Source organism: Musca autumnalis, unplaced genomic scaffold, assembly GCF_047663935.1.
Source record: "Musca autumnalis isolate F117 unplaced genomic scaffold, ASM4766393v1 scaffold_4, whole genome shotgun sequence".
Taxonomy (NCBI): Eukaryota; Metazoa; Arthropoda; class Insecta; order Diptera; family Muscidae; genus Musca; species Musca autumnalis.
The window spans coordinates 173292288-173314207 of NW_027411977.1; the positions used below are offsets into that span (position 1 = coordinate 173292288).

The 21920-nt window shown below is 33.8% G+C and overlaps 1 protein-coding gene across 3 annotated transcripts; it reads right to left on the reverse strand.

Annotated features, from left to right (window-relative positions):
- Positions 1-3842: 3842 nt before the first annotated feature.
- On the reverse strand, positions 3843-21604 carry LOC141402090 (organic cation transporter protein). 3 transcript variants are annotated; one of them, XM_073982770.1, is made up of 7 exons: positions 21390-21604; positions 17175-17562; positions 5658-5904; positions 5486-5589; positions 4484-5253; positions 4246-4427; positions 3843-4193 (listed from the first exon to the last, which is right to left on the reverse strand). In XM_073982770.1, the coding sequence occupies exons 2-7, from the start codon at positions 17393-17395 to the stop codon at positions 4017-4019; spliced, it is 1701 nt and encodes a 566-aa protein (XP_073838871.1). In that variant the 5' UTR covers positions 17396-17562; positions 21390-21604; the 3' UTR covers positions 3843-4016. The 3 variants fall into 3 exon arrangements, with proteins under 3 accessions (XP_073838871.1, XP_073838873.1, XP_073838872.1); XM_073982772.1 differs by lacking the exons at positions 17175-17562; positions 21390-21604 and adding an exon at positions 20945-21043; XM_073982771.1 differs by lacking the exon at positions 21390-21604 and having other exon boundaries at positions 17175-17584.
- Between the last annotated feature and the right edge of the window lie 316 nt (positions 21605-21920).

Sequence of the window (21920 nt, forward strand, 5' to 3'; positions counted from 1 at the left end):
AATGCGATTTCTTCCTTGTCCAATAAAATAATTCCATTCAACTTTCCGATTCAATTATAAAATGTATTGGACATTTAATTTACTAAAAAGCACAATTTCTTTAAGAAAACACAAAACACTGATTTATTCATTTACTTTACCGTCTTGACTCTACAAAGGCAAATAAAACACTGAAGAAAGAAAAAAAAATATAATTCATATCATTTCTTCTTTTCTTCTTCGCCAGCTAAGTTGGTTAACAACAACAAAACAAGAAACACACGAGTTTGACGCATACATGCCACCAAAGCCCCCTTCTTCGCTTCTACGTCTTCTATTATACAATACCCACAGCCGCGAGAGCACTGTTATTACTCTCGTTGACAAACATCCTCTCTCCACCCATGAAAATTTTCTAACATAAAAAATATGTTTTACCCAAACATATAAAATTGAGATATGTTACAAAATGTTGCAAACATATATTTGTTTGGATCCAAACATATATTTGTTTGCAACCGGTCCCAAACATATATTTGTTTGGATCCAAACATATTTCTAACATAAATTTTTCTGCGTGTAGGTACTTATTTGGAGCTAAAATACTGGACAGCGCCCACTTTTTTTAAATTTTTCTTTTCAATACATTATTTTTCCAAAACTACTGAACTTAATTTCATGAAATTTTGTGCTGGAACGCATTACTAATTATCAAGGACTTGGGCGTTAATTTCTTTCACCCTAAATGCTCACGACAATTTACAAAGGAGTTCTAAAACAGCATTTCCAGTATTGAGAAACATTTTCGGAGTGGCAATTTCATTACGATTTTATAAACTTTTGTACACTTCGAGTCATCAAAACTTAAAGATTTGAATATCCTGGAGGGGCCACCATATTCTACAGTGGTAAATATTCTCTAAACTGTTTGGGAATGACTTATGCGTAAAATATACGACTCTAGGAGACAGTACGCTTCCAAAAATAAACTTGTTGACAGAAAAAAGTAAGCTTTGTTAGGCATTACACCTGATTATTTAAAGAATCCTTCCCAAAGCAGGATATACGGGTGTATCCTTAATCGGGGACCTATTGTTTTATAATCGATATATTTGCTAAACTTATGAGTACATCGGCTTGCAAATTAATTTTCGAGACAACGGTGGTTGCGATCAAGAAAAACGATGTACTTACAAATTTCTCTAAATGGTGAGGTTCAGCGGTCCATCAGCCATGCAAAACTAATACATATAAGTCTCAATAAGCGGGAGAGTTCGACTTGACCATTTTTTTAATTTTTATAATTAGATCACTTTAAGATAAAGATCGCTTTAGGACGATAATAAATCCTAAACAGCATCGATGAACGAAAAAATCCGACAAAGTCCGTAAGAGAAATCCTTCACGGTTTGACAATGGACAGAAGAAGTGAAATAGGAAATACCTATTTTTTAATTGTAAAGCATAAAGTCCATAAAAAATGTCATTAAACTCATCGCGACGGGCCAGAAACACGGACCGCGGTCTGCTAGTTCTAATATAAAATTTTCTCAAGTAATGTTAGTTTGTTTGCGAATAAACTTACCAGTAAAAATATCGAAACTTTGGGATACATATTTATCTTAACGGTTATAGACGTTCCGAATAAATGCATACATTTTGCTAATAAAATTATTTTAGATTAAAGTGCAGAAATAGTAAACATTTGCGATGCAGGAATGAACTACCTTTCGGTAGTTATTTTAGATTAAAGTGCGGAGTGACTCCTTTTAATAGTTACCGCGCCCACAAACCATTTTAATTGGTCACCGTATTATTAACAGCTTTACCAGGAAGCATGGAATAGCCCACGAAAATGAGAATATTGCTGTAAACAAGACTATCAGGAGTACCTGTCTTTGGTCCAAATGTCCAAATGTTTATTGAATAATTTTTAAACTGCACTTATGTTAAATTTTCCAAAAAAATTAAAATGGCGCCACATACCTAGAAACTTTTCGAGCAGCCCTCGTAGTCTTCGCTAGGGGTATAAAACATTACTACAGAGAATTGTCGGTATAGACCCACGATTTAATATAGCCCGATTTTTATATATTTCAATGATTTTTGTCACACTTTCGGACCGAAATTGCGGTAATTTGATACTAAAGATTTCGGATGACGTCACCTCCAAATTTAACGTATTTTAAAGATTCACTTACTTACATAGCTGGCCCATTACAGAACATTTGTTCCATAAGCCGAACTAAGAAAAGATCTCCAAAGGTTTAACACTGACTGTAATTTGGTATTTCGAATTCTTACTGGGCAGAAAACATCGAGATCGCATTGATAACACTGGTCAACACGACTTTTGTTTCAACCGAAGTTGCGGTTGTTTCTAGATGAAATCGGCGAGTTGTTTTCAAATCCGGTCTCGGTTTTTCTCCATCAGCTCTTGTTTTTGAGATATAGCTCAAAATCGGTTTTTACGAGTTTAACCCAGACTTTCGTTATTTTCGGATACAAACAAATATTTTTTGTGAGTTTTTCGACATTAATATATTAAAGAGATGTTGTACGCTCGATACAAATCGTTTTTGAAATAGTTATGGTGAGTATATATCAAAAAATATAGAAAATATACAACGGACCTTGTAAAAATTGCATATTTTGAGTACTTTAAGCTGTAATTACGTCATCGGGGGAAGTCATAGGATCTTCATATGGCAATGCGGATAAGCATATAGTCCAGTATTCAAATATATAATATAAAGTTCATAGCGCCCATGAATCGGCTATAACCTAAAAATCGCCATGAAGACTGCTAAAGGGAAATCATTTACCAGTGATATCATTACCACATAAACCATTTACTTTTCAATGGCAGTCTTCATGATGGTTTTTAGGTTATGGCGGAATCATGGGCGCTATGAACTTTATATTATATATTTGAATACTGGATTATATAGTAAACACCCTAAGCATATCCGGAGTACCATATGAAGATCCTATGACTTCCCCTGATGACGTAATTACAGCTTAAAGTACTCAAAATATGCAATTTTTACAAGGTCCGTCGTATATTTTCTATATTTTTTGATATATACTCACCATAACTATTTCAAAAACGATTTGTATCGAGCGTACAACATCTCTTTAATATATTAATGTCGAAAAACCCACAAAAAAATATTTGTTTGTATCCGAAAATAACGAAAGTCTGGGTAAAACTCGTAAAAACCGATTTTGAGCTATATCTCAAAAACAAGAGCTGATGGAGAAAAACCGAGACCGGATTTGAAAATAACTCGCCGATTTCATCTAGAAAGAACTCCAACTTCGTCTGAAACATTCAACTTTTTCAATTTTGTTGAGCAGTGTAATAAATACTGTGTCATAGAACTACTTCTCCTACACACAGAGAAGAGATATTGTTGGAACAATCATATTCTAAGAACAAAATAGTGTATTTTAAAAATATGAAAATATATATTGTTGTTTCAACCATATATTTTTTATTAGGGAACATGATGACACAAAATATATTGTTGCGCCAACAATACATATTTTAAGAATTTTAAAATACACTATTTTGTTCTTAGAATATGATTGTTCCAACAATATTTTTTCTCTGCGTGTACGATAATTATTATTTTACTAATTATTCCATTTTACTTCAATACAATTCGTACAATTCGTAGTGGGGGGTTTATAAAGTTCTGCACAACCGAACTTAACTGTGTTTATACTTGTTAAATCGTACAGTTGAGACTTACAAAACTATTCTGGCTTTGGCTTGTCTCGGCTAACGGAAGATCCCAAACAATTTTCTGACATAGCAATTTCAGATTCTAACATTTTTAAGGTATACATTTCCAAAGTGAAGTGTAAATGCAATATAATATAAGTTTATTTAAACAACTAAAATGAGTAAAGCATGCAAATAATTTGTTTTTAACATATATGTACATACATACGTACATATAATGTACATCTATAATATTTAACAAAATCCCTGCGAATTCAGTCGAAAAAATCGAATGATTTATAACATGTTATATATTCTCGTCATGGTCACTCTTTCCTTTAGCTTTACCATTTAAATTACTGGCCTCATCCATGGTAGTCGGAAGGGATTTATTAGCTGTTTCAGGAAAGAAAAGAGTTAGACAACCACTAACTAAACCAAAGCTGGCAAATAAAATTTGAGGCGCAAACTCGTAATAATTTGTCTGAAAATCGATAAAATTGTAAAACAAAAAAAGTACATAGTGACGTTCTTACCAATAAAGGTGTTTGTGGTGCTATCATTGATCCAATACGTCCTATCATAGAGCACAAAGACAGAAGGCTATTCCGAACATTTGTCGGAAATATTTCCGATGTGAAAAAGTACAGTACTTGGAAACTACATGTGATGGCAAATTTTCCTATTAAGAACAAGGTTAATTCGGTGGCATGACCATCTGAAATAAAAACGGAAGGGGTTATTCGTTCGCCAACATATTTATGTCGCAAATACTTTTTCCAAAGAATATGGATGCCCCTATACATATGGCACACACCAACATGGAACCACATAATGAAGAGCGTCTTCCCAACGGGTTCATAATAAATAGAGGCAATATAAGACCTGGAACTTGAACCAAACCGTTCAACATGAAGTTATTGTACTTGTTACCACCAAGATTCACCGAGTTCAAACTCAATCCTAAGGCAATGAGTGTATGAGTAAACCAACAAAGGGAACAATTGGCGATTCTCCATGAAAATCTCCTAAACGCCTTCCTTATGGGATATGTTGTTTCGCTAGATTCGGCCAGTTTCTCTTTATTCGACTCCACCAATGCTTCCAAACTGCTGTCGGCTATTGTACGTCCATTGATTCTGGCTGCCTTTCGTAGTACAGCAATAGCTTGATCTTCTTTGCGTTGACTCAGCAGCCACCGAACACTTTCGGGTAAGAGTACTAAAAACAATATATGGATTGCTGCCGGTATATAGAGAACTCGGAGTAACACTCTCCAATTTTGAAATTGTTCCGCCAGAACACCCAGTAAAGCTTCTCCTAAAGAATAAAATATGGTTATGATTGTGGCAGCAGCAACTCGTCGTTTTGGGCCGACTAATTCAATGGCCAAAAGAAATGCTGTGGGAAATAAAGTACTTCCGACGACCATATCCAGCATCTCGAAAGTCAAAAACATGTAGTAATTTGCGGAAAAAGAACGTATTATGCCCATTACTGAGCTCAGGAATCCACCAATTGCTAACATTGTTCGACGACCATATCTATGCAAATGAATAATAAAACATTAGACTTATCTGAATGTTCTCCAAATTTACTTTAGGCAAGTTTTCTGGCAAACATTTTGACTTTGTCGGTGAGAGAGAGTGTTCATAGGTAAAGGTTACCCATAGATCTTTCCCTCCATCAAACTGACAATCGAGACAAGGAATATATTAATAAGCGGTATAGATATACATAATATGTACTACATACATAGTAACACCATTAACATACCTATCAGCAAGCAACCCGCCTAAGGGAATGCCTATAAACTGTCCCACATTGTTAATTGTGCCAACCATATTCAATTTCCATTCTTCTGAACAAAAAAATCCAAACTAAAAATAACCAAATAAACAAAATATGTTTATTATCTAACTAAATATTTATATCATTAAATACTCACCTCGTTGGAAATCGTATATTCTTCATCGCGAAACTTGAAATCCTTAGAACATTTCTGCTGTTGGGTTAAATCAAAATTTTCGGGCACACAATAAGGACTCGAGGGGAAAGACGATAATTGTCCAATGGTTTCTTTGAAAATGTACCTATGACATTGATCTGGAGACGAATCTCTGTATGGAATTGTGAAATTAACCCATGGTTCCAAATACTGGCTTGATGGATTGTCACATTGCGTTATGTTGCATCTAAAAAGTAGGTATTAGTATTTACCATTATATTAGTAGAATATAGTTATGGTACAATTAAAATACATCTGATTGCATTTTTTGAGTGCAGCCTTTATAATATGGAGGGCATAATTAAATTTGTCATTCCGTTTATAAAACATCGAAATATTCGTCGAAGACCCTATAAAGTACATCTTTATAAATAAAAACCAAATGTCGTTCGTTGACAATTGCATCAGTTTAGAACGGCTGGACCGATTTGGATTTTTTTTTTAATGTTCGTTATAACCCACTTTTTCAATTTCAATTTTTTCTACAAAAACTACTGAACCGATTTTCTTGAAATTGTCAGGGAATGTATAGGGACGGCCCCCGATGAAAATAGGCTATATGGGCTAAAGTTATCTGGCATGGTAAAGACATTTTTGTAGCAGGAAAGGAAAATTTAGTTCAAACAAACTAAAATGTAATGAAACCCACTTATGTAGTACTACTACTTCCGATGTTTAACCGCTACGTTATTGAATTTTTTACCAATTTCACACAAAAGTTTCAGTCCATTTAACCCGCTAAGTATTATCTGATCTTCACGTTAGTTTGTACGCTTCTTCATCATCATAAATTCAAACTTTGTTTAAAATTTTGCGGGTTATTATTTTGACCTACAGAGCCGCTACAAAATTTGTTAAATTTTTGTTTTTGGTCCATTTCATCCCCTGAACATTTCACGATCATCACCAAAAACTAATCATTTCTATACTGGCCCGAACCAAACCTCCTTAAAAAATTCGTTAAAATCGGTCCATAATTGCGGCCTTAAGCTTGTTTACAAGTTTTAATGGACGGACACACATCGCTAAATCGCTTTATCTCGTCGAGATATGAATTTCGGCATACCAAATAAGGGGTCTAGGACGAATATTTCGTGGTGTTACATAAACTTTTGGAGAGACAATAAGTAGCATGGGATAAAAATGTGGTTCTCTACACAGAACCCATTATATATTAGGCAGTAGGCCCGTTATCTAGCAATTTACATCAGAGGAAAGGTCAGTAGTTTTTTTTCCATATGTAGGCTACTTTGCGAAATATATCCTCAAGGAATTAAAATATCGACCAAAAATAAAATTTTTAAATTTTTCATACAACAGTAATGGTCCATTTCGCCCGCTAAAGAATATCAGATCATCATTCAAAATTGTAGTCATCTTTTTCGACCTATACTCTTACCCGGTGCAAGATGTCGTGACTGTTGATGTATAATTGCGACTTCTAGCGACTTTATTATTACACTACAAACAAATAACGGAATATATTAGGTTGTAACTCTGTTATCTGATCATGCACACCAACATAATTGGCATCAATTGAAAGGTCAAGCGTTCCACTTTCAAGTATATCTCACTTGTTCGGAATGTCACTTCAAGGAATTAAGATATAAGCTGTATATTAAAAATTTTCACAATTTTCACACAAAAGTTTTGGTCCATTTAACCCTCTAAAAATTATCCGATCGCCATCTCAAATTCTCCTTTGTGATATACTCTTACCTTGTTTAAAATTACGCGTAGATTGGACTATTATTGAGACCTACAGAGCCGCTAGAAAATTGGATAAATATTATGTTTTTGGTCCATTTCACCCGCTAAATATTTCACGATCATCACCAATAAGAATAGGGATCTATTCTGATCTGAACCCGACATCCATACAAAATTTCGTGACGAAGTTACAGGCTGTTTTTGTTGACTTTGCCTGTGAGAATCGTATTTGTTTTCTACAAAAATACAACACCAGTACCATGTGGGGAATTTTGTCCTGATAATGAAAACGCGTTTCTAAGGTCGATTCGGTGAAAAAAGTTTCCGCACCGACTGCGATTGCTAAAACCCTTTTGATATTTTTTCTACTTAAAATGTTAAATTTGCTTTGTTTGAATAAATATTTATAGAAAATAAATACAATTCTCACATTTCGTGACGATCGGTCCATAATTGCGGCCTGGAGCGTGTTTACAATTTATAACGGACAGACGGACGGACGGACACACATCTCAAAATGGCTTTATCTCGTCGAATATGAAGATTGGTATACCACATTGGGGGTCTCCGACGAATATTTCGCGGTGTTACATGAATTTTTACCAAAACAAACTTATAATACCCTTTTCCACATTGTGGTATAGGGTATGAAAACGCCATATCCTTGTCGTTCGTTGGTTCGTTGCATCAGATGAGAACGGCGGGAGCGATTTGGATAATTTTTTTTAATGTTCGCCATAACCCAACTTAGGTTTTTATGGAAAGAAAATTTGACTACCCTCACCTGATCCGGGTTTCCTGAAATTGTCAGGGAATGTACAGGGATTGCCCCCCGGTTGAAAAGTCTACATATTTTGTGGAATTTCGGAGGGAGCGGGGAACCTCCCCTATACCCTATTTTTAAAAAATGATATATCTTTATGAATAAAAATCAGATATCGTTCGTTGGTAATTGCATCAGTTGAGAAAGGCTATGCCTATTTGGATAATTGAATTTGAAATGTTCGTCGTAACCCAACTCAGGTTTTTATGGAAAAAAATTACCAGGTCCGCTTTTACGCCCACTTTTTGAAATTTGTTATATCTTCAATACTACTGAACCGATTTTTATATTTTCAGGGAATTCATAGATATGACCCCCGTGAAAATAGGCTGCATATTTTGTTGAATATTTAAAAAACGCAATATTTGCAATAATAACGATTGTATGGGTCTGAGAATTTACGAATTAATCCAGGTACTTCTTTGGGGCCTAAAACCCGACCATGCCTACTTTTTAAATATGTTATACATATATCCAATTCTACGGAACAGATTTCCATGCAGCAAATGCTCAAGGTTTGCCTTTGTAATGTATATTTTACGAATTTCGGAGGCGCACGAAGTCCCTGCAACGGCCACTTACTAACGAACCGATTTTCACGAACCGAATGTCCCATGGTACATGTAGGCATGAATTTCGAAGATGGCACGGCATCTTCCCTGTTAAGAAAAACATTATATTTAAAAATTTCCTTAAATGAGATACAAAATACCTATTTGTCATTATTAAAACTCAATACGACGGACCAGCAACGCGGACCCGGGTCTGCTAGTATATAATATATTCATGATCTGCATGAAGTTGTCCGTCCGTCTGTTTGAATCAAGATACAGCTCACAATATTTAAGGAAGAGCTTAACAATTTGGTACCGAAGTTTCTATTACTTCCAGGATGTTAAATATTGAAAGTGGGTTATATCAGTCCACGTTTTGATATAGCCCCCATAGAACGGTACCACCCGATTTTCGGTATTTTAAAGGTATTAGCCTCATTATCGCACGTAAATGATTGTAATTTGGTACTTAGTCTTCGTTGGTGGTAGTAAATTTTCCCCCAGAAACTCGTCGATACAGGTCCACGCCTTAGTACTCGTATAGCCCCCATAGAACGGTACATCCCTATTTGCGGTATTTTGAAGGTTGTGGTCTCAATATTCCACCGAAATGGCTGAAATTTGGTATTTCGTCTTATGTTAAATATTAAACGTTCCATATGTAATTTGTCGGTATAGGTCCACGCCTTCATAAGGCCCCATAGAAGGACACACATGCCATATTAAAGGGAAGTCATCATCGGAACAAATGTACGATGGATCATGGCACAATTACCAAGGTAGTGGTATCACACCAGCTCACAGTGGTCGAAACCACTGATCTAGCGGCGCGAAATTAATAACTTGGAAACGAATGAAGATATCTTTCTGAAATTTTGCACAAACTCAATCTGTGTCTGTGGTAAACACCTGCATGGATACAACTGAATATATCAGTTCCGACATTTTTCAACATTGAGTGAGTATGGATATGTAGAATGTAGTTTCAGTTACAAGTTGATACTGATACTTTTTCAAACAGGTATGATATGAGTTGGTATAGACAGAAAAAAAGGAACATATTTGTTTATATCTGGTTTGTACAAACTGATATAAATGGATATTGGTGTGATACAATAAGTACTTATTGTATATAGCCCAAACAAAATAGGAATTGAAATAGAAAAATTCCCACAGAGCTGAATTTTGGTGCAGATGTAGGAATTGTCATTACAAATGAGGTCCTAAAAATCTCTGTCGATCAAATGCGTGCAAAGAAACTTATTCATGGTCATAGGTCATATTTTTGCTTTTTTTATATATATATATATCTCAAAAACTGTGAGCCTTACCAAAAAATGACTAAAGCAAAAGTCGCTTTCTTAAAAGTCACATAATAATGATATGTACATATAAAATACCTATAACTTATTTGACCCGAAAGTCAGCATACAAAATCTGGTTAGACTTGGTACTTCTCGAAATAATAATTTAAGATCATATAAAGTGTATATATTTTTGATCAGCGTGCTTCTACATCGATATAGCCATGTCTATCCTTCTGTGGAAATCACTTTAATGTCCGAAGTATGTAGGTGGATAATACTTTGGTAAATGTATTGTAGGTCCATTCAGCTTAACCAACCCCTACGCGTCGTTTTAAGGGCTTTTGAAGGTATTATTCTCCTAAGGTCAGACCAGAACACCAACATTTTCGCCGGCCTGAGTATTTCAGCCATGAAAACTTATTTACAAGTTGTGTCGTAAGACACTCCGTTCGGACTCGGCGATACAAGTAGGTCCCATATCATTTTGCCAATATGAATCGCTGTGCACTCATTGATATGGAAAAAGTATCCCTTCTCCCTTCCGGGATGTTGTAGGCACATATAATATGTTTAAACGAACCATAGGAAAGTAAATATGTTACTCTCTCTATCTCCCTCTCTCTTTAATCACCACCACACCAATTTAAAAATATAACAAGCTAACACTTCCCTGCGGGAAATAAATTGGTTTAAAGGTATTTTAAATCTAGTTCTGAAATAAACACAAAAAAAAGCTTCAACAATTGGTTTATGCGCGTGAAAAAGTGTATAAATCGAGCTGGAGAAAGCATTGGAATATAACAAAACTATTTTTGATAAATATTCGCGTTTTCATTATTAGGTCGGACATTTTTCTAGTAGCCCTAGTACACTCCACTCACTGAAACCAGAAAAACATTGAAATTGCTGCGTTCAGTTGTAACAGTTCTTTAATATTTATTTATCCCCTAAATAATAAAAATGTTGAAAAATTTTATTTTTTATGAAATTTTCCTTAGAAGTTACCCAGTTGTTCAAGAAATAGCAATTGTCTACTTTGACATAGGCATGTAACTAGTTACTCATTGATCCTAGTTACTTTACACCCAAAAATGGCAAATAAAGTAGTCTATAGCTTGCTTTTCTCACTGGAAAAGGGCGTCCCTGCCTATCATGTCAATTCACTAGTTACAGGTAATGCGGTGTGTAATATATTGACTATTTTATAGACTACCGATGGATAGTGTAATCGACAATGTTTCTCTCTTGTAATCTCTTTTCAACATTATTTCTCTTTTTGAAAACAAAATAGAATACATGTATTGTCATTTTGTATAAAATTTATTTTTTATTCTGTATTTAAAAAAAGTTTTTTGGTGCGATTGATGTGCAAAAACTTACTGTTAAATAAAGATGCAACAAACATGTTATTGGGCTAAATTAAAAAAGGATGAATATTTTTAGAAGAATATTTGGTAAGTATAGATACTTTTTGGGACAATACATTTTTTTAATTATCTCATTAAACTTTTATGCATTTTATTTCAGGTATAACTGAATTATCTGATGCACACTTGAGATGCACATGCCCAGGACCAAATAAACATAAGCAACATAAGTCCCAGTATCAAGGATTCACGCATAAGTTTCAATATCAAGGAATTTAAAGATTAACATTAAATTGTCCTTTAAAATATATGTATGTCCTTTATGTATATATGTAATTAAATAAAGCGTGGTTAGCGCATATTCGAAATATACAGATTAACTGTTATAATTGTATTGTTTAAACTGGTATTCTGATTACAACCAACTAGTAATTTTGGCTATAATTTCTGACCACCGAATTGACTGGTTACTGGTAATGCAGTGAGGGGACAATTGCCTTTCAAATGACTATCGAATTAGGTGGTTACTGGTAATGCAGTGAGGGGACAATAGACCCTTTCCTATGACATCCCCATGTTAAATTCACCAGTCTATAGCATTGCGAGTAGATTGGGTGGTAACTAGGGGTGTTTACCAGTAGCCAGCAAAATTACTAGTTATTCCCTAGTTACCCGAACAACTGGGTATTCACACAAGCCTGTTACACCTATACATAGTATCTGTTGGTATCTGTAGTATTTGAAAAATATCTGTTGTACAACAGATACTTGAGAACGAAAAAACAAATAAAGTTCTCACTCGTTCATATACAACACAGAACTGTTTCTAACAGTTATGTTATTGTGAGTATACACAACCCAAACAATATCATAACTGTTACACTCATTCCCACATTTATATCATATTATATCTGTTATGTATATGATATATCTGTTTTGTTGATACAAACAGTTATACCATTGCACGTGTTTAGTCTGTGGGTAATTATGGACTAAATATGAACAACATAGGTAAATATTTTGGTATAGCCCCCATATAACGGTACCTCCTGATATTCGATATTTTGAGGATTTAAGCCACCTTTTCCTTCCGAATTAGTTGTAATTTGGTACTTAGGGTTCCTAGTGATCACTAAATCTTTCCACCAAAAATTGTGGACATAGGTCCACGTTTGGGTATAGGCCCCTTTTAAGGTACCTCCCGACTTTCAGTAGTTTGGGGATTTAAAGCTACATTTTCCGACCAAATTAGGTGTAATTTGGTATTTGGGGTTCCCAGTGAACACAAAAATTCTCCACCAAAAATTGCGAACATAGATCTACCTTTTGATATAGCCCCCATATAACCGTACCGACAGATTTTGGGTATTTTGAGGATTTAAGCTATTTTTCAAGACCATTTATCAGCAAGATTTGCAGCTATTTGCAGCTAAATTTTGGTTATTCGGAATCTAGGGAGTCCAATTTAATTATTAAAAAAATAACTGGACCGAACCTCGGTGGACCTTTGTAGTTACGCTCCATCCAACAAAAGTATATTGCACTAAAAACATACAAAAAATAATCATTTTTGAAAATTTATTGCTATATAACTATGTAACTTTAGGCACCAAACATTTTGTTTAACTTAACTTAAACCCTCCCCTATCAATAAAAAATAAACTTTGTTTAGTTTTATTACGAATTTATTTAACAATTAAAAAAATATGAGATCAGGTTTTTAGCAACAATTTTATTAAAATCTGATCCGTCAAAATTTCTTGCACTTTACACTGAATAACTGAGTGAATATTTACAACAACAAAAAAGTAAAAACAAAATCTTAGTCAGCAGAGTGTCTGTAATCGATATAATGGAAAACATTTCGCAATTTTATACTTTGATTTTTTGACTTTCGCGCCGTTGTAATTTCCCCAACAACATAAAGAAAATGTTGACATAACATATTCAAAATTTTACGATGCCACTACCTGGGTAATTGTGCCATGCGATGGATGGCACATAGAAATTCTCTAGAAACTTTAAATCGGTCCTTGAAAGATGTATACTACCTTCTGTTTCAGCACGTGAAATAAACGCATGCTAAAGTTATCATTCGTTGGGGGTAGGAAAAATGACATATCGGCACCAACATTTCCGACGTTGTTTATAGTCACTTGCAGAATCTGACTAATTAAAAATGCCAACAAAATATATTTGATTTACAAAATAGCGTAAACTTTTCCAGGGACAGCAACGCGGACCGACCCTAATTAACTAATTAATTATAAATTAAATCAGGATAACAAAAACTCAATAATTAGGACGTTCTAACAAATCGTAAGCACGAAAGACTCAAAAATTTATACAAAATCGGTCAAGTGGTATTCCGAAATATTGGGATTTTACTGTATTAAAATGTTATTCTATTCTCAGCCCTACTGGAGCTTCGTACTTAATTTCATCTGTGACAGTAGGATTTAATATAAATATGTATGTATATTAGATTGTATGGATCCTATAAGAATTATAGGCCCGTTATTGTTTCCACTTTAAAAACTTTTTTATACCCTCCAACGTAATATGGAAATATGAAAATCAATATAAAATGCCAAAAAAATACAACTTACTCCCTGTTTTTTGTAAAAAAAAAATTATTCTTCTCACACGAATTGTCAAATTTTGTAGATTGATTTATTCGCTTTAGCGCAAATGTAGAACTGATTGTTCAATGAGGAATTCTTAATGCCATGTTCAGACTAGCGGTAATTCGCTCTCTATTCGTTGTTCGACCCCAAATTACGATACAATTACTTCATTTCCCATACAAAATTTTGAGAACGAACAACGATTTTTGTACATTGTTCAATTTAAATTACTCTCAGAACGACGATAAAATATGTCCCATCTCTAACAAATGAGAGAATTTATCGAAATAAATTAATTATGACAGGAAAAATAAAAAATTAAAAATGTATTAAAAATCCAAAACTTTTTAGAAAAACTGCAAAATATGAATGAAAAGTAAACAGTTTAACGACTAGTATACATTCAAATCATAGCAAATTTTGTTTTCTCTTCCATTGCAGTTGCATTACTTGTCCATCGTTTCAAATTCGCGTACAAATTTAGAAACAAAAATCAAATGCCTGCCGGAATGTCTGTATACCAAAAAGATATGTTTGCAGGTCTCTCTCTCGTTAATTATTGAAATAGAAAAATTTGAAAATATACTGAAAACACCAAAATTGTGAGAAAAAATGGAAAACATGAATGAAAATAATAGAATTTAATATTAAATATATATCTGAAAGAAGGATAAATATCTTTTCAGTTCATAGAAAATAATTTTACCCGTATTTTGGTTGAAACTTTCTTTAAAATCAGTAAACAAAAACTATGAAAATATGAATCATGTTGCTATGAATTGTGTACCATGTCGTATGAACGGGTTAATTCGTGTACGTAATTATGAGAACGAACGACGTGATTCAAATGCTGGTATGAACATGACATAACGATATATGGAACGGGAATACGAAAAATTAGGTATGTATGTCTTCTGGGGGCTGAGCTATGGATGCCTAAATTATTACGAATATAGACGAACAAACAAAAATAAGTTACAAAAACAGGGGGTTAATAAATATTTTATTCTGGCAAAAGACTACATAGGGATATTTTTTGATAGGAACTATATCCTCAGATAAAAATATCCAAGCAAATATTATAGTTTTCCCCGAAAATCGTGTTCGAACTTTTTTGAGTTTTCGGGTTTGAGGTACTTGACCGCGGAAAAATTGAGTAATCCGTCGTCTGTTTATTCATTAGTCTATGCACGAAGGAGTAAACCGTCTTCGAACTTAAACTTAGTTTAGACAAAATATTACGAAACCCATATTTTGGACCGAATCAGTTAAATCGTTCGAGAGTTATCGTGCGCTCCAGCCAGCCAGACAGACGGACATGGCTAAATCAACTCCAAATTGTCTGAAACGGATTTCGTCCAAACATACTTGGGGTCTAAAATAATTCTTTCGATGAGGAACATTTTGCCCGTATGAAAGTGTATATTAGGGCTATAACCAAAAAAAATACCACCACATAGCCGTGTAGAGGAGCATGGAAAACTATACGGTGTAAATTTTTCTCTATCGCGAAAAAAGTTTCCGCACCAAATGCATTGAAGTTCAGTAATGCATTTTTTCATTTTATCTGTTATAACAGCATATTTGCTTTTCATTAAAATTTTTATTTTTTTTTTTTTTTTTTGTAATCTATTTAAAAATCATTATTAAACCGTTCTGGACCAATTTGTTCTCAAATCGCGCCATTTCGGAGCATATTAGGAACTTTTGACACTATTGCAATTTTTGGTTTTTCTTTAAAACTCGTGAATTTTATGTTTATATTTTTTGTACCTATCGAACAAGAGAATATAGGTCATTTGCAACGAATTCGCGAAAGTTACAGGCTGTTTTTGTTGACTTTGCCTGTGAGAATCGTATTTGTTTTCTACAAAAATACAACACCAGTACCATGTGGGGAATTTTGTCCTGATAATGAAAACGCGTTTCTAAGGTCGATTCGGTGAAAAAAGTTTCCGCACCGACTGCGATTACTAAAACCCTTTTGATATTTTTTCTACTTAAAATGTTAAATTTGCTTTGTTTGAATAAATATTTATAGAAAATAAATACAATTCTCACAGGCAAAGTCAATAAAACGGTCTGTAACTTTCGCGAATTTGTTGCAAATGACACCTTATTCCCTTGTCCGATAGGTACAATAAATATAAGCATAAAATTCACGAGTTTATAAAGAAAAAACAAAATTTGCAATAGTGTCAAAAGTTCTTAATATGCTCCGAAATGTCCCGATTTGAGAACAAATTGGTCCAGAACGGTTTGATAATGATTTTAAATTAGATTACAAAAAATGAAAATTTTAATGAAAAGCAAATATGTTGATATAACAAATAAAATTAAAAAATGCATTACTGAACTTGAATGCATTTGGTGCGGAAACTTTTTTCGCGATAGAGAAAAAATTACACCTTATATATAATAGTTTTTCATGCTTCACACGGCTATGTGGTGGTCTTTTTGATATTTGCAAAAAAGTGCGAAAAGTAATATCCCTAGTGTATATACCCTCATTAGCATAAATGCTGAGGGTATACAAATGTGATAGATACGATTAGCTATGGCAATTTATTCTCGAATTTTGGAGGAAAATAGCTAAAAGCAGTCCTTCTACAACAATATTCAAGGAGTATATCGGTCCACGTTTTGATATAGCCCCCATATAAAGGTACCGGTACCGTTTAATACCCGTTTAAATTTGAAAATACAAGAAACCTCGTTGTTCACTACATTTACCGTTATAAAATCAAAAAACGAATTGACCCAAAGAAACCAAAGGTATTTTCGTCTTTCTCCCTTTCTTTCTTCTTTGACTCCCACAAAACAGAATTTATGCATCGGGACCCCTGGAAAATTTTTTATTAACTTTTGTATCACAGTGTTATTGGCCGAATGTAGACATTCTTCAATTTTTTTATTTTAAGATGTTGACGTACTTATTAGTATAACGAAGTTGTTTTTAAGACACAAGTGGAAATTTTTACAGAGTATAATCTCTCTGTAATGTAGCAATTCGCCAGTCCCCAAATGCTAAGTTTTAGAGAAGTTCGACTGTACTAACTTATCACCCACCTGTAAACTACTGGACTAGCAGTGAAAACATACGAAATTGATTGAAAAGCATTGAAGATCATTGGTATGCAGAGCAGAATATAGTTGAACATCTGGTAGCGGCCAAATTCTCCAATACGCACCAGAATCGTATCCAAAATATTGACGTCAGTTTCATCATGTGTCGCAAACTGTTCGGCCTCATTTGAATGATTTTCGTTGTTTACTTGACCGCCAGCCATTATTTCAATGCACAGCCAATCCACACTACGTCTAGTCGATCGAGGGTGTTATTAACAACTAACTAGCACTAGTGGCGCTCACTATCGCTCCATTTATCAACTAAAGAGCTTGTCGTGAATGTTTTATTTTTGTTGATGTGTTGAAATATTTGTAAACAAAAATGCTTCTGTCGTCACCAGGGATGCCAGATAAGTTTGTTCGAAAATCGGCACTTTTTGGGTGCCAAAATCGGCAAAATTTTTTCAAAATCGGCAAAAAATCGGCAAATTAAAAAACATTTATTACAGTTAAAATTATTGCTTTATTTAATAAGCATATGCTTAAAAAATAACATTTTAAGTACAACAAAACAATTAACAATTCATAAACCAAGGCAATAATTCAAAATACATATGTATTAAATGGTTTTACCATATGCATACTACATATTTATAAGTACGTGTATATATGAGATCAATATATTTTCAATTCAGTCAAGCTAAACAAAACGTATACAAATATTGTCTTAAGAGGATAATTAATAAGGTGATTGTTTTTATACCCTCAGCATTTATTGGCCTGTTCCCGTACTTTATAAAGTGGTAAAAATCGTAAAAGTTGTAAAAGTCGTAAACGATTTTCATATAAATTTTGTGTACGGGAACGCAAAATGTGTAAAAGTGGTAAAAATTGTAAAAACTTTTTAGTTCTGGAACAGAGCTTATGTTAACGAGGCATGGTAGAACAAATACAAGGTAAAGTTAATACTACAACAAATACAACTCGAACAACAACCACAAAGGAATTTGTTTTTGTTTGTAACGTTACTGCCAGTTGTATTTGTAAACAAAACAAGGAAATGTCTATAAATTATTGGAATTTAAAAAACTAATAATTTTTCACATTTGGTTCAATATTTTGGAAAACATGAATGAAAATTCGTTACATTTTCAATTTTTATGTTTCCACATCATTCCACTAAATGCATAAATTCTCGCAGAAAGTAGAATTCTTGCAGAAAAGTTTGGGGTCGCTGGAAATTCATAGAAAAAGGAGAAGCTGTTTCAATGTTTTGTTTTAGAAATCAAAGAAGCACATGTTTATTAGGGCTTTATTTTTTTAAATTTTAACAAAATACCTCACATATTAACAAACGTTGTATCGCCTCTACAAGCGGGGATTTACTGCGCGGCTTATCGTTCGAACTTGGAGGAGGTTACATATCATTGATATGAAGAAGTCTTTCTGGGAAATCTTTTTTTTTCCGAATGATATATTTTTTTCTCAAAAAATATATGTCCCTAATGTACATCGAAATAGAAATAAATGTATAAAATGTCATATGAAATTTGACACTAACGTTACAACCCAGTTCAGTCAGCTGTGTATTGCTGCTACCTTTTCTTATTCTACCATGTTAACGAGGGTATATAAACTTTCATACGGGCAAAATGTGCCTCATCGAAATAATGGTTTTAGACCCCAATTATGTTTAGACGAAATGTGTTTCAGACAATTTGGAATCGCCCGTCTGTCTGTCTGGCTGACTGGTGCGCACGATAACTCTCGAACGGATGAGCCGATTTTTTCCAAAGTTTGGCTTTCGATATATTTTTTCCAAACTTAGTTTAAGTTCGAAGATGGGCATTATCGGTCAACTCCTTCAGGTTCCTCTCCAACAAAAGTTCGCAAATGTTCGGAAAATTTGTGCGTACGATAACCCTTGAAGAGAGTAACCTGTTTGGTCCATACTTTGCACATCGTGAAATGTCTACCAGACTTAGATGAGGTTCCAATACGCACTCAATCGGTCCACTCCTTCGGGATCCTTCCACACAAAATTTCGGATAAGTTCAGTTTAGGGCCTGCTCTCGAATCGCTTTGGTTTTTGTTGCAACAATTTGTATACGCTGTCTCCATTATGACGGTAAAAGCTTTTTCAGGGGCATGTCCATACTTCATGAGAATATAGCCCGAGAGGTGTAAAAACCCCTATGGCACCAAATGTAGTGGCTGTAGAGCACGATAATTCTTGAACTGATCAACCGATTCCAAAAGTTATACGATGACCCACTGAAATGACTAGTGGGCCCGATATCTATCGAAAAGATATAACTCTCATGTTGGTCCATTCCTTTAAGTACCACCTCCACAACACTTTTGAATTTAAATTTTAATCCACATTTTTCGGCAAGAAAAGACCTTAAAAACATTCGATCTGTCCGAAGAAGAAAGTTTCAATTCACATAGGCTGAGGGTATACCTCTGTCAGCAAAGCCGACTGACACTTTCTTACTAGTTGTATTGGAATTTTGAAATTATGGTTACAATTAAATTCAATTTCTGTAATAAATATTTTGTAATAAATATTTGTAACAAATCATTTTTAATGACAACATTATAACAGTTAGACTTTTTTAATTTTAAGTAGTCTTTAGTAAAGAGAATTCCTTCCATCGAGTCCCTAACTAATCGATTTCGGCACTTGTTTTTATTTAAATTTACTTGGCTAGAAACTTTTTCCACATTTGCTGAAGAATGTGGCAAGACTAAAATATGTTTAATAAATTTGGACAAAATAGGAAATAATGGTTCAGAATTTGCACATATTAATTCACACACTCTTTTCCAAAATTTTAGCAACCTTAAGTTCTTATATTTAAACAAATTTCTGACATTTAAACGTGAAAGTTCGCGTGATACTCGTACTTGCTTTTCGTTTATGTTTATAAAGCATTCGTATTCCTTTATAATGTCGAAAAATTAATCTTCTGTGTCATTTAATATAAAACATGACACGTTGTACTTACGACCTTGTATTTTTGCCTTACGACCTTTTCCTTCAATTAAATTTCATGACTAATTCCGTTAATGTACGTAGTTTCTTAGCTACATTGTAATCCCAAATAGGGTCCTTTTTTGTCTTCCCAAGTATTTCTGCCCCAACTAACTGCATCTTTTGTTTTTTTCTACAAACCATGTAGAATCTTCAGCATGTAATGTCTTCTTGCGTTTAGGAAGTTTATCATCAGAGCTTTTAGAATCACCGTGAAAACCACTTACCGTCCTTTAGAAAGTATTACTTTATTGAATTCAGAATACAAACTGATCTCGTTATGTGGTCCCTAGAGAAACCACAAATTACCAGTTGATAAAGTTAAGTATGATATACAAAGTAAAAACAGTAAAAATTTTGTTTTTTTTTTAAACTTTTCAATATATGAGGTATTTGAACACATACAGCATCTTAATTTGTATCAATGAAAAGGCCAGAAGTCCATCTTTCATAATCAGTTCACTTATAGGGAAAAATAGATTACAAATGTAAATTTTCGTTGCAATATAGAAATTATCACTTTTTTGTTCAAAAGTTTGGTCCACAGGCTCCGCCAAATATCATACGATTATCATCCAAAGGTGTAGGCTAGTTCTTTACATTGTACCCTAACCATGAATGACGTTCAATATTATATCTGAACTACATTAGCTGTAGTATTCTTTTAAAGTATACATTTTCCTGTGGACTTACGACCTTTTCATACTCAAATTTGTACGTTTTGTGGACTTACGATCTTTTCCGACAAGGGCAAAACATATAAAAAACGCGACATACTACCATTTTCTTTGTAGCATACGACGTGTTTTGACTTGTGCTATCATCCTATAACAAAAACGCGATTTCCAAAAAAAGTGGACATACGACCTTTTCCGACGGAGCAGACGATATACTGAAGTATATAATCAAGAAAATTCAAACTGTTTTTATAATATGTTAAAAAATTCTATTATTATTATTATTATTAATCAAACTACTCTTGACGATATAGTTGTCTTTGTTATTGTACCAAATTAGTTCTAGCAACCACAATTTTCATACAAAACGGAAATTTTATGTGAACAAGTTGCCTTAATTAAAAATCGGTATTTTAGGGGTAAAAATCGGCAAATCGGCATTTCTATTTTTTTGGACTAAAAATCGGCAAAATGCCGATAAATCGGCAAATCTGGCATCACTGGTCGTCACTTATCGCTTATTTGCTTTTATTGTCATTCTCTCATTTTTATTTTATATTATAATTTTGGTACATAGTTTCAAATTTAATCTCAAGCATTTTTTCGCTTTTATGTTTTGCTCTAATCTTTTGGTTCTCAGCGAACAAAGTGAATGATTTTGCCGGTTTCCGATAGCAAGCGTTGAATGTTTCCCCTCCAAATTAACGTGTCAAACTAAAGCAATGGTGGGCAAATTGCGAGAGACTCATGTATTTTTTACACTTTTGTGTGTGAGGCAGAGCATTTCTGCCCATCAGTGAACTAAAGTAGTGATGCACAAATCAGTACTCTAGCGTAAATTTGTTTTTTATTCTCTTGCGCTAAGTCGTTGGCGAGACGTCAACGAAAGCACACAAACACGGATGTACGAACTGTTTTGTTTATGTTTTACTTAAATAGTATTTGTACATTAGTATTAACACTTGTAATTTATTGTTTGTTATTTAAAATGACTTCTTTAATATGACCATATCAAACAAATAAAGAAAATCT

Bases quoted from the DNA above. Each gene is read 5' to 3' on its own strand.
- LOC141402090 (XM_073982770.1), bottom strand. From the start codon at position 17,395: ATGGCTGGCGGTCAAGTAAACAACGAAAATCATTCAAATGAGGCCGAA. The intron at 5,590-5,657 runs GTGAGTATTTAA...GGTTATTTTTAG, and splicing joins AATATACGATTTCCAACGAG to TTTGGATTTTTTTGTTCAGA. The intron at 4,194-4,245 runs GTAAGAACGTCA...ATCGATTTTCAG, and splicing joins CACCACAAACACCTTTATTG to ACAAATTATTACGAGTTTGC.